We start from the raw sequence: 14,149 nt of genomic DNA, 5'->3' as shown, positions 1-14,149 counted from the left end.
TCTGGAAAAGTTCTTGTCGCCTGAGTGGTAATAGGCAGACGTAATGAATTTAATTTGTTGAGCCGCTGAGGAAACGTTACTACAGTGGGATAAGTTGTAGTAATAATATAATATAATATGATAGGACATTAGTACACAAATTAACTAAATCCCACGCGAAGCTCAATAAGGCTTGTGTTGCGGGTACTTAGACAACGATATATATATAATATATACATATTTATAAATACTTAAATACATAGAAAACATCCATGAGTCAGGAACAAATATCCTTAAAAACTAAACCATTTTAAGTCAAATCAACTAGGACTACGGGTTCCTAGTGCTTCGGGTTCTGTCCGTCTGTCCTTCCGCGCCTTTGCTCCGTGATCGTTAGTGCTACAATAGAAAAAAAAAAACATTATTAGGGTACCTCCCTACTGTCATTTTTTTTCGCTTAAACCCTATAGAATAGCATGGCGTTAGATTTTTTTTTAAATACCACGTCGGTGGCAAACAAGCATACGGCCCTCCTGATGGTAAGGAGTCACCGTAGCATATGGACGCCTGCAACTCCAGAGGTGTTACATGCGCGTTGCCGACCCTTTAGATAGGACTTTCAAAACGAATACGGGTCTTCAACAACCATGTTGTGATCAAGTAAATGTTTTCGGAAATAATCACTCTGAACCATGGACCCAAAAAAATCTTGAATGTAAAGCTTAATAAACACTCTCAATCAAAGCTATAGCGAATATGTTCGGTTAAGCCATTTTTGAGTTATCGCCAAAAAGTCTTTCCTTCTTAGTAAAAAATCGTATAAAGCGAACATACTTCCTTTTGTTTGTTAAGTGATAATTACTAACACTTACTGGGAGATCGATTGCGCCTACATTTTAAAAAATGCCGCCTTTTTACTGACAAAGCTAGCTTGTCAGAGTATAAAATGAATAGACGGACCAATAGCCGTAATTTGTAATTTTGGACGTGAAAATGTGCGTTAAGCTATTTACCAAAGTACTAGGTTTCTGAAATTGAATCGTTATTTACTTTTGAAATCGCTGCAGAATCATTTTATTTTTCTAGAAAGATCTATTCCATTGTAATATGACATACAATATGGGCGTGCTAAAAACCCCGTTCAAATACTCAAGCCCTAGATAACGGTATCTTATTAAGACAAGATTAAAAAAACAATAAGTGTTTTTTTACATGAAATCCACATCTACATAAAGCATTTTTTCATCAAAAAATAAAGTCTGATCAAAAGTCTGGTCCTGATATATGATCAAGCGCCATATTGCGGAATTTCATTGGAGCTAAATTTTCCATACTAAACTGAACTGTCACCCTTTACACGAGAATAACAGCGCCCTCTTGACAATTATCATTTGATCATATATTTCTAGAAGGGTTCTACTTTATATTACGTAAGGTCAAGTGAGGTAAGAGAAACATCGGGACAAGAAAAACACTTGTAGGGAATCCTCAGAACCGGACCACGCTAAGTTTTCATGTCAAGTACGTCAAGTATGGAGTTTAATAGGGATATGTTTATTGTATGCATTCTTAGAGTCATAGTCTATTGTTTCTCTTGTCCCGAGAAAAATAAACTATGTTTCTCTTCCCCATCTGACCTTATATGAATACATTTAATGATAATGGATAGTTAATATCCCTTAAGACACTATTAATACAAAGGTGAGATGGGCCGAAGGTATGTTAAAAGAGTCTTTCAAGTCTTTGTCACATTATTATAACAATGGCGCAGAAAGTACCCACTACCCATCTGCCAAGTGGGCCGTTTTCGACCCACATAAAAATGAATTTTAGTTGTTAACAACATGAGTGGGAGAGAGAATATTTAAGAAATGCATGAGCAACAAGGCATACTCGGGCAATTGCATGGGTTAAATTGTATGAAATTAGTAACAAAATTGCCAATGTTCTTAAAATATCACCCCTGCTGAAATTGTCTCATCTACAGACTTGCGCTGGATTGCGGGCTTTTTCCAAAGGCTCGCAGCGTTAATTTCAACTTGGAAGTGTTATAAATCGTCCCAGCCGCAACATCTCAGGTTTTTGCCCATTTTTAGCGACGTGATTGGACTGAGGACTGGGTATTCCATTTTTAAATGAATAAAGTAATATGGGAACAAGTTTTTGCTTCGCGTGATATCAAATATTTATTTATACTCCGTTACTCCATTTTTATGTAAGTATATACCTACCGCCCTAGGCATTTATGGTGTTATCAATTTTCAGTGTTGCTGATAGACGCAGAGATTTCATCTTAGTTTGTGATCAAATATTAAATTCCCCATACTTAGAACTGAAACTCGAAAAATCTTTTTTCATCAAACCCATACGTGTGGGGTATCTATGGATAGGTCTTCAAAAATGATATTTAGGTTTTTAATATCACTTTTTTCTAAACTGAATAGTTTGCGCGAAAGACACTTCCAAAGTGAAAAAAAGTGTGTGTGTGTCCCCCCCCCCCCCCTGTAACTTCTAAAATAACAGAATGAAAAATCTAAAAAAAATATATGATATACATTACCATGCAAACTTCCACCGAAAATTGGTTTGAACGAGATCTAGTAAGTAGTTTTTTTAATACGTCATAAATGGTACGGAACCCTTCGTGCGCGAGTCCGACTCGCACTTGCCCGGTTTTTTTATCTAAAACATTATTTTTGTTTGAATTTCTCCCATTTGTACAAAATAAATGTTCATAAAATGCTTTGACTAAACTCCGAACATAGATAATACCCGCGACTTTTTTTCATTTCTTTGGCGCCGTTTATTACTCACTTTATTAGTCAAACTAGTCCACGTAATTATGGATTATAGTCTAATATCTCCCCATTTCAATTAAGATGACTAACGAGGACATCAGCAACTCAAATATTTTATATTACACGTTTAGTACATACAAACCCCAAGTATTTCAAACCCCAAGTTTGCTTTGGCTTAGCCACTATTCCACACAAAAGTAATAACAAGCATTTTCTTCATTTAAATAGATAAAATGAAGCTTTGACACACGTCGCTCGCAGGTTAATTATTGGTACCTTCGGATAAAATCAAATTAGTCCGATCGATTGCCGAAACGCCAGACATCTCCAAACGCCGACTTCGGGCAATGTTGCGTACTTTACGCAGTGAATTTTGAAGTTTAAAGACCCTTATAATCAATTGAAAAAGTCAACTAGCGACTTTTGCTTTTAGTTAGGAAAGATTAGGATCATCTGCGCACAGTGATAAGGCTTAAAGATATTGGCTATATCGTGAGTCAAAGTCCCAAATCTCTTAATTAAATTTCAAAGAGATAAGGAATATGTGACTTATATACGAGTAATAGTACCTAAAGTTCAAACTTCATAATTTCGTTCGAAGTAAATAAGAGGCTTGCATTATATTACATTCGTTAGCGTTTCTCTGTCGGTCCGTCGAATCCGTATAAAACCTTGGTGTTATATTCATGTATCAACATCTGTTATTATATCCAAATGGTCGTAGAAATCTGATATTTTATCAAAATTGTTTAAAAACAGCAAGTAACAACGGACCAGTTTAAAACATTGACAATGACAACGTCAGATTAATTAAGTCGTGACTTTTTTTCGTTTGAGACAAGACTAGCTTCTAGCGTAGAACTAGAGTTACGCCATTTCAGAATAATTACACATAAAAAAAAAATGAAATACAAGCCCTAGTGAAAAAAAAAATTATCAGCGTATTCCACGTTTCAGTCGACATGTAGAGAACCAATAAAATTATAGGGTCAGAAATATAAAATGTTGTCAATTATGTACATAGGTACCCATGCCTCAAGTTATTGATGTTTCCATTTAACGTACCCGGTACACGGGCACATAATGTACCTACATATATACTCTGAAGACATGCAATAAATCTAAGCTAATTTATATATAGGTAGGGAAAGAACAAAAGAGACCCAAAAGTTGTCCAATACCTGGAACACCTGCTCCGCAAAGTTTGAGATTGGTTGTCAGTCTCAAAACAAACAGTATGGATTTGTCGTACTTAATTATAATCAAATTATCAAAACTTATTTCAGATGGCAGAAATGCAATATCCAATAACTAATACTCGTAGTATAACAATTAAAAGAACTAACTGACCTGACTGTGGTGAACTGTTGTGTTGTGAATTAACTGTTATTGTAACTGTCAATATTTTAAAAAGTTATGTATTTGTTAAAACGTTCATCTTAAATTGTATTTATCTTTAATAAACAAAGCCTATCTATATTATATGTACATTAAAGTTCACCCACCACTTGGTTATTATTAGGTTTTACAACAAAGTCGCTTTCAAAACAGCAATTAGGAATACTTATTTGGCATTTAATGTTAACTAATTTAATGTCATTTAATTTTTTTTAGAAAACGTATGTCTACTGTTATAAATCTGTGTGCTAGCTTGAACGAAGCGAGTTTAAGGACCCACGAACTGGCTAAGTACGTGCCGTGGTGCCTGTGTTATTTTAATTATACCTCTTACACGTACTTAATACTTACTTCCCGTATCATTAAGACGTACTTCATTATAACTATACGAAGAATACACTCGGCATAATAAGCCCTCTTACCAATAACTGTGAGCATTAAGTATTTAAAAAAAGATTACAAGTAACCTCCTACTTACTGATAATTCGTTTGTTTTACGATTCTATGGAAAGGAAGTCTATTTTGCTAAGTAAATATAGGTAGTATGAATATCTAACCTCATGAAGGTTATTTAAAAAAATACATGCTCGGCGCTAAAACGCCTCACGAAAACCAAAGAGCAAAGTTGTACAAATTCATTGCAGTTAGGCTTTACAACCTTTAACCTGTGGGTCACGAGTTCACGACTCACGACGATGGATGGATGTCATTCGATACCTCCCTCACGGGAGGTATGAGTGGCGGGTCGCTCCCCACCGATCGGTGAGGAGGTCTATTGGCCCTCGTGTGGGGGACAGAGTGTGCTGCTGGTGTAGGCCAGCTCTTCGCTACCGATCGTTACCCACCCCCACGACCCCTAGCCTGGTGATACCGTTTGACCGGGGCCAGGTTTCGGGGCCGCGGTGAAGGCGACCGGTAGCTTAGCTGGCGTGTACGACTTGACTCACTCACGACGGCCTGGAAAAGTCGCAGGGGCTCGCGACGATACTTACCATAAGGGGGTCTCACAAAGTCCCAGTAAAAAAGGAGAAAATAATACAGGTTACAAACAGAAGATAACCTACTAGGAAGGGGTTTCTATGCGAAGTGGTCGCGAAAATTATTTTCAAGTCATGAAAAAAGTGTAAATATCACAGTTGTTTATTTATTATTTTCTATTCCAGGAGCGCTGATATTCCAGCAATTGGAGGGACAGAAGGGTCAACCAGACGACCAAAGGGCTCGGCAGGTGCAGAAGTACAAGCACGACTTCTTGCGGGACCATCCTTGTGTCTCAGGTTAGATTTGTTTAATTAATAAAGTACACCTTATAAAACAAACAATGTACGCAAGAAACTCAAAAACTACTGAACGGATTTTCATACGGTTTTCACTTATCAATACCTAACCCACAGGTTAAAGGTTGTAAAAGATGATTTATCGACGAAGGTACTCTTAAAATGAATAGACAGTTATAAAGTACCCTGTCATATCTATTTAATAGTTTCATTTACTTACTAAAGATATTGCAAGTGGGTACACGCTTATTGAAATATCTACCTACTTAAAGTGATACCTACTTATCCATAGGCATAGTAGTTAGTTTTTTCCTATGCACGTTTCAATCACTTAATCTATTAATATTAATATAGTTGTAGTTAATAATGTAGTGTAAAAAAGCCTCGAACTGTTTGAGTGCAGAGGGTCTACCGCGAACCACGATCGACGGGTTGCCTCCCTGTCACACTTACGTACAAATGTAGAAGTGCGACAGAGAGGCAACATGTCGAACGTGGTTCGCGGTAGGCCCTCTGTTGCACAGCTGTTATTGGTGCATAGATATTGTACGTGTCCACTATACTTGTTACTTTACTAGCTTTGTTTATGTATTGTTGGTGTGTCTTAACTCCTTAAGTGGCATATTTTGTTTTTGAGTTATTGGAATTTTGATTTTATTTCAACTATTGGCTTCTGTGAGGGGGCAGATGCAAAATTGTAATTTTCATATTGAATTGTTACACGTTTTACAAGGGAAAACAACATATAAAAATTACACGGAATCTCGACTATATTTGCAAGAACGGACTAACTAAAACCTTACGCAGCGGCAGCGGCTTACGTGAGCGATGACTCGTGAATGCGATGCGGCGCGGCGCCCAACGGCATTCGGAGATCGCCCACGTAGGACACTTCCACAGGTATCAAAGGATTGAATTCACCCGCGCCGCGCCGCGTCGCGTTCGCGAGTTATTCGCTCACGTATGACACTGCCTTAAAAGATTAAAGTTGGCTTGATAGAAAAAAACCGGACAAGTGCCACTCGGACTCGCCCACCGAGGGTTCCATGCTTAAACTTTTTTTATGTTTTTTGGACCCGGGTACGTCCTTAAACTACGTCCAAAAGAGAGGTATGGGCATTGTGAATGTCATCTCGCTTTGTGTGGTAGGGCACAGCACAGCGGATTCATTCCAGCTCTAGAGCAGAGCCCGACTTGGGAAGTACCTCGCAGAAAACCGCAGCCAAATAACACTAGACCCTACTGTAGTATATGCATGCAAACCGACGCGGGCGCGGTGTCGCTCCCCGCGCCCCCTTTTTTATCAACCAGTAATAAACGGACCGTCGACTGAACTGCTGTGTTTGTGTTCCTGCCGAGTAAGGTTGTTAGAGCTCAACGAGGGGGGAGGGGGGATTACGGTCGCCAAAAACGGCCATAAGTATCGTTTTTTTACGTAAGCTTTGAAGTTTGATTTTGGCTATGGATAATAAATGGATCAATTGTTTAAAAAAATATTATGTCAATATCCTGGGAGGAAACGGGACTCTCTATATATAGAAGCGATCGTCCACTATTCTCCTAACTTGCAATTTGCATACAGTCTTTTGAGCACTAGTGTGGGTGATTCTAAAATTGACCATGACTGACTTTGGTCCAAATGTTTATTTATTCGGTCAGTTTATCGGTCTTATGTAGGTATGTATGTCGAACACACGTTATCAGTGTTTACATTGTATCTATTTAGTAATTGATATAATATCATATTGTGTGATATAGTAGTATCTGTATTGTGAAGTAATTTTTAATCCAATGTCAGAAAAGACTTCGTTGGAAAATTCCTATTTTTTCTGCTGCTTTTCTCAACAGCGCGAAAGTATCATATTACTTGACGTGACTAAGTTTGAGATATGTCGTAACTTTTGTCGTTTGTCTTTCTTCATTTTGACATTAAATATACTAGCTTCTAGACCCTGAAAAGTTTTACTTTATTAGACGCATATAATATAGACTGGTAGGTTTCATATAAAATCGTGTTTATAATTCCAGCCAGCTATTTAGGTAGGTACCTATGTTATAACATAATTAAAGCAGAGTTTGAGGCAGTTTCAATATAGTAATTAATCTTAACTTAATCTTTAATCCATTTACAATTACGATTTGAAACACATCTAAGATCAGCGCTGGAAGTCGCCAGCATCAAGCTGAGATGAGACCTTTTCATGTCAATTTCTCCTTCCTATGTTTTTCTGCGTTGTATGATTTTTCCCTTCTGTGTTTGTGCTTACGAATAAATTATTTCCATTTCTACTACCTATAGAAACTGCCAGTAATTCTTCACTTGTCCTTAACTATACAAGTATATACATTCATGAGCACCAAAATGGACGAATTATCTAGTTAAAGGAGATTCAATAAAATCACTTGAGAGTTGAGACCTTTCCTTGCAACGGTCAATCGTAAATCATTGTATATGTATATTATGCTATCTATGATGCAATCTGGAGCGTGAACTTTAGTATCTTAGGGAAAACGTAGGTAATGCATGTAGATAAAGCATGATGCCCGGTAATAATAAATAAGTGCAATAATTATTATGTTTATATCAGAAGCCACGCCTCTGTTTACAATTGGCATATTGACGTCATTTAATTTATCTTGATACTTGATCTAGATCTCATATAATTCTAGCAAAAACAAAGGAAAGCATTAACAATTTATAAGGATTTCTTTCTTGCGGCACTAAGATGAAAAAATTGGTATATTCCTCGCCAGCAAAGTTTGTTTGCTTTTCGTAAATTAAGTCCCATATTAATTAAGTAGCAACGTTCAAATTTCTACTTTCGAAACACATGCTGCGCTCGTAGCTCAACCTTTCGCTTGCTATAGGTACTTTCAATACAAATACGCACGAGTGACAAAAAGTAATAAAGAGATCTTATAAATCTAATTAACATGCTCAAGAAGATATGGGCATAGTGATGCTAAATATTTTCCTGCCCGTCTAAAATAAATATAGATTTTTACAATAGAACAATATAAGTAAGAAATCTAAGCAACTCGTCTTTATCACACCAACGACAAAAAACTTAAGTAGGTAGGTCGGTAAATGAACCTCTTATCTACCAGCACACGCCGTAGATTAAATACTTGATACATCGCTCCAACCCAACCAGTTATCCAACGGCCCCCGCACTGAACGTACTGCCGCGCTTCTTTACTTCCAACCGTAAAATGTATCAAAATGGTCGTTTCTAATCTCGAAAAATGCATTCGTAACTTTAAAGTGACAGAGACTATACCATTATTCTTCGAACCTAATCATCCTAAGCGCTTTTTTAAATACAGTTGACCATAGTTTTACGTTCCGCCGTTTGGAACTCTTTAAAACTTGAAATTAGACATTTGAAGTTCGAAATTCAAAAATTGACTTAATAATGGCGAGTAATAAATACGCGCGTGTTCATTCGTACGGGAGCATGAGCTCAAGAAGTGACGACGATATGGTGGTGCATTCGCAACTCTACCCTTATCCGAAGAAAATGGTGGTGCATCGGGAGATTTTGTATGAAGAGGAACATCCTCCGTTCCAACCTTTAATAGCCACTGAGAGATTGTTTGGAAAGGCTCGTTTTACTTTCCTGCTGCTGAGTTATGTAGCGTTCTACTTCGTCTATCTGATTTCTGGTGCTTTGGTGTTCTCGGCTTTGGAAGCACCCATGGAAAACCAGGTGCGGTTGGATGTGATCAGAGCGAAGCAGGATTTTATGATGAGGCATCCGAATATTTTAGGTAATTATTTCGGGTTTTTTGTTTAATCAAATAAGCTGGTAGATTACCTACTCGTATATTTATTAGAAAGGGTAGCACTCAACATCCGAATAAATAAACGGTGTATTCTGTGTTATGAAGATTTTTTCTTAACTTGTCAATTACCGCCACATTAAGGATTAACTCCATTGCATAAATAAATAAATAACCAAGAAGAAAACTAAAGTCTTAAATTCGTGACCGTTGGATTTTGAATTGTCATATATGGAATCCAGACTATTTCGCAAGGTGTCATTTCCAGAATGTTTCATTTCATAAAACTCCTTTTCAATTATTCCTTTACTTTAATAATGTAATATCTCGTCAAGTTCTCAACGACTTCAGTATCTTAGGTAAGTACCTACTTAACTTAACGATTTCAGACAGCTTGAACTTGAAACTCAAATTGTTCTTAACGTTCAGCGTTATATTGTATGTCTATGCGTTCAGCGAACTCTTCTCACCTTAAGAGTCTTAAATAAACGTGACGAAGTAACATCGATAATCTCTTATACAGTCCGCCTAAGCTAACTTTGCACCGATTTGAACAGTCATTATAGTCATATTCAAATAGAAATTTGACATTAATTATGACATTTCCACACTTTGTCATTGCAAATGCCATGCAAACCTTGTCTGACTCTAGCTCAAAATCTGTGGTCCAGTTACACTAACCATCTGTCAACGTCACCATAGTTCGTTTTCTATTACAGGATGACAGCTACCTACCACCGCTTAGGTTAATTGTACGCTATGAACATACCCTAAGGTGTACATGATAGAGGTTATTACATGTACAGCTGCGCAGGATACTATCTATACCGCAGTCTGACGGCCTACCGCGAAAATTGAAATTTCGGTATATGCCTCTCTATCAACCTTGCAAATTACAGCGATAAAGAGGCGCCTCACGCCATAACAAGTCGAGGTATTGAAATAACATGGATTCCCATCGCATAGCAGAGATTCACATCGCGTACCGCAAAGCGAACTTATGAATGACCGGAAAATCCATGCCTATAGGTATAACAACTTAGAACGTTTTCACTTTGTCGGATTCAATATCGGACGTCGGATGTTGTAGTAACAAAAAGTAAAAAAGTGTATTTTTTATATTTTTTATACATTCAATTATTGTTTGACATTGAAAAGAAAGCCTTAATACAAAAATAAAACTACTTGATGCCATGGGGCAATTTTTAGCACCTGTTTTTCTCCAAAGGACATCCGATATCTGCGAAAACGCTCTAAGGGTGAAAAGATCATCATCACCATTTATAAAAATATTTTTTCCTCGTTTACATTTACTATTTATTTCTTCTTAGTAACTTTAAGAATAATAACTTAGATAAAGTTATTAATATATAGGTTCGTATTAAGTATAACATACACGATAGGAGCAAAACTTAGGGTCCTTTGCGTAGGTACGTGTCCCCTACGGAAGGAACAAACTTTATGGGTTTCATAGTTTCGGTCAATACGCCGTAAAGTTTAGTAAAGGATAGGGGACGATAGTAAACAAGAGTAAAATTTTGTAGAAAAAATAACTAAACTTCCGTTCCATTTCTATAATAATTTTATTGGCTCCATTAAGTCCATATTTAAGTCCATTAACTATAAAAGCTTAAAGAATTGGATAGGTAGTTTTGCCCAAGTTCATAAGTTATTGATTTTTTTTAAACTTAAAAGTCGATTGAAGAAGTTTATTGACAGACAGGTTTTTCCGACGGCGCATTACTTAGAATGGTATCACTTTTAATAACTTCGGAATTATGTAGGTAATTAAGTTTACCTACCAACTGCTTACTTCACATATCCATTTATAATATAGTCTTTTTTATATATAAAGGTTACCAATGCTAACCTGCGAAGGTTATGACCTGACACTTGTTTGTCTAGGTTAATTGTAATTCTACCCTTTAAACGAATCTATGTCGTATTGCGTAACGTGTAACATAATATATTAAGTATAATCAATTACTTAACGTATAAATAGCCTCACCACGAGCTTGACACTGACATATTCACTAGCGTGTGCGTAACTTACTTTCTGTGCATCTCGCTTGTACTGGCATATTAGTACAAACGAGATGTACTTATAGAAAGTAAGTTACGCGGACGTTAGCGAATATGTCAGTGTCAAAGTCATGGTGCCCGTACTGTGCGCAATTTCATAGTTAGTACAACTACAATGCATAAATTATAAGTTAATAAGTGACAGAGGCGGCCTTAGGGGGAGGCGAACGGGGCAGTCGCCTCGCATCAACCCGATCACATGTTTACAAGGACCTCGCAGAGCAGATTTTTACAAGCGCGGCCCGGGGCCTCGAAGAACAGATTTTTACAAGGGTCGCCCGGGGCCTCGCGATGGTTAAAGCCGCCACTGATAAGTGACATAAGGTGTAAATAATTTTGTGACATGTCCTCGCTGTCGAATGTTTATATTGAAAATGAAAAGCCGTAATATTTTGTAAAAGTTTGTTTGTAGCTGAATAATATTTGTCAATTGTTGTTTGATAAATTGTTGTTTGTTTGTTTAATCATTGTTCACCAAATGAACTTTTTGTTGACTCCATAAACCTGTAATCTAAATATTGTTTACATTTTAACTTTACTAGAAATTTTTAATATTAAATTGGTAACAACGTTCCAACATTTCGTGAAATGGAACATTAATCCGTTCCTCGTTCGCCGAACCTGCAAAGGTCTGTGAAAATCCTCAACTGGTGGGGGCCCCAACGGTGCCGGTTAAATAAACAAGTCTATTTGATTTTGGTACAAAACTTAGCAGAGCAATCAGACAAGTTAATTTCATCCATTACCTATTCTGATTTTCGCTGTTAACCGAATTGAAAGTTGACGTGAAAGGTCTATTCAGAGCCCCGTTGAGTCTCCTAAATATATTGTTCTAATCAATATCCAGCCAGCTTAAGCCCTGCTGGCCATCTATCAAGTTGGAAAGAAGGTGGACGTAATATTGCCTGTGAAACTGTAGCAAAATTGGACACTATCAGGTCAACTCTGGAGCCTTATTTTTTTCGTTTTCAGTGAGTAAGTTGAAATAAAAATAAATTAGATATTGGAGACTTTTTTTATAGAGTTTGAACATTTTTCTGTTGGTGCTTAATTTGATATATAACTAATTTATATAAAATAATCATCATACGTTGGTCTTCTAAAATATTTGTAGTATATTGTTTGTAGTCAATCTTTGCACATTATTAATGATTCCACACAATTGCGGTAGTAAAATATTCGTTGTAAGAAAAGAAACGAATGGAAAATAAGTAATACTTAGATAAACCAATATATAAAGATCAAAAGCAAGGACACCGTGTCACAAAAGAAACCACTTAAAAGCTCATTTTCATCGGTTTACGGCCTTCTTGAAGTATACTTTACTATTTATTATTGTTTATTGCTACAAAAATAAATAAAACTAGAGAAACTTTGAAATGCAGTAGTAGGTAGTTAAAACTGTTGTCGTGTGACGGGTTTAATAAGACACGTTCACAAAATACGTAATTACTTATAGAATTGACATACCCGGTGTGGCATATAATGTAACACGAGTAAATAATTAAAACAGATTCCACTACGCAAACGGAGACACTTTTGTTCAATAACTTTTAAACAACATGAAGTCGTTAGACTTTTTTTAATACAGATTAAATAATTATTATCTTCGATGTATGCCATTATCATTATAACTAACGTGTCACGTCTTGAACGTAAAATATTCGCAACACATTGCGTCTTAGGATAAACTTTAAACTGTACTAAAAATCAAAACGCAAACAAATGTTGGTCAGTTTGAGAAGTACAGCCTACAGTTCCATGTTTGCTCCTGTTACATGCCATACACGGTATAATATACTCATTAGTTCATCGGTACGGTAACTAAACCATAAAACCGGTAGATAAACGCGAAACATTATGTAGAGATACCTACATTATTATGTCATCGACTGCACTTCAATCATGCATGAATACAATATAGCTTATGCACATATTATACCGCGTGAGATTACATGTAAGTAATCAACCGATAGGTATACTTCTCCTGTGATTGAAATAACTTTATGACATAGTGACCTTCTAAAGATCCCAGACAGGTCAAAGTTGTTTACTTATTGGTAACTCTCGTAATTTATTCTGCGTATGCTGCGTTTTTAAAGTGTAAAGTTTCTGAAAGTGCTAGTGGCAGTATTTATTAACACTTTGATGTTTTATATCTACTTTAACACAATTTCTGATAGGGGTAATACTGTACCTTTTTACTTATATTATTGATCCTCTTGTAGGCTACTCCGGGGTACTACCTATACCGTGTTTAAATGCTTCATTATCTAATATCTTTCCAATCTATCAATTACTTCCATTACGAATCATTTTGTGTGATTGCGTTACTAATCGTTATCGAAATATATCGTAAAATATTAGATAACATTGATTGCTACTACAACAATACCAGGCGAAATTAAACAACAATTTTATTTGGTGTTGCATCTATAATTCACCATTAAAACTCGTACCTTTGTTACTTTAGTTATCCGATTTTTATTCTATAATTTGGGTATGAAAGTAATATACACTTTATTTAATAGATATAGTGTACTATCGCCTATTAGTCTTTGTCGAGTAGGTAGGTGCTTTATCAAAAGCCCACCCGCTAGCAATATACCTACATTATACAGTAGCTAAGAGGTAACCTGGTTTTTATTGCGCTTGAACTATCTAAGTTTACGGAACGAGTAATTTTAGAAAAATAATGATTTTTGGTAGGTACAAGTTTTTATCGCGGACTGTACTTTTCTTTCCAAATGCAACTAATACTGATTGCCCCACCCAAACACAATAATTACATAGGCGTTATTTTATTACAGAGTTCCCATGGCCACCTCCTGT

General features: G+C 36.4%; 1 protein-coding gene across 2 annotated transcripts in view; it reads left to right on the top strand.

The window, feature by feature from the left end:
• LOC133522741 (potassium channel subfamily K member 1-like) overlaps positions 1 to 14,149 on the top strand; it is an 89,082-nt gene that overhangs the window by 63,021 nt on the left and 11,912 nt on the right. The window contains exon 3 of one of the 2 annotated variants that reach the window (XM_061858172.1): positions 5,339 to 5,452. In XM_061858172.1, the coding sequence (XP_061714156.1) occupies positions 5,339 to 5,452 (114 nt within the window). Of the gene's footprint in view, positions 1 to 5,338; positions 5,453 to 8,362; positions 9,224 to 14,149 lie in introns of those variants that run through there. The other variant, XM_061858171.1, reaches the window with a different exon arrangement.

The sequence above is a fragment of the Cydia pomonella genome, chromosome 11 (assembly GCF_033807575.1).
Source record: "Cydia pomonella isolate Wapato2018A chromosome 11, ilCydPomo1, whole genome shotgun sequence".
In the NCBI taxonomy this organism is placed as follows: Eukaryota; Metazoa; Arthropoda; class Insecta; order Lepidoptera; family Tortricidae; genus Cydia; species Cydia pomonella.
The sequence above is the reverse complement of the archived record's forward strand: the minus strand, read 5'-3'. Positions and strand labels throughout refer to the sequence as shown.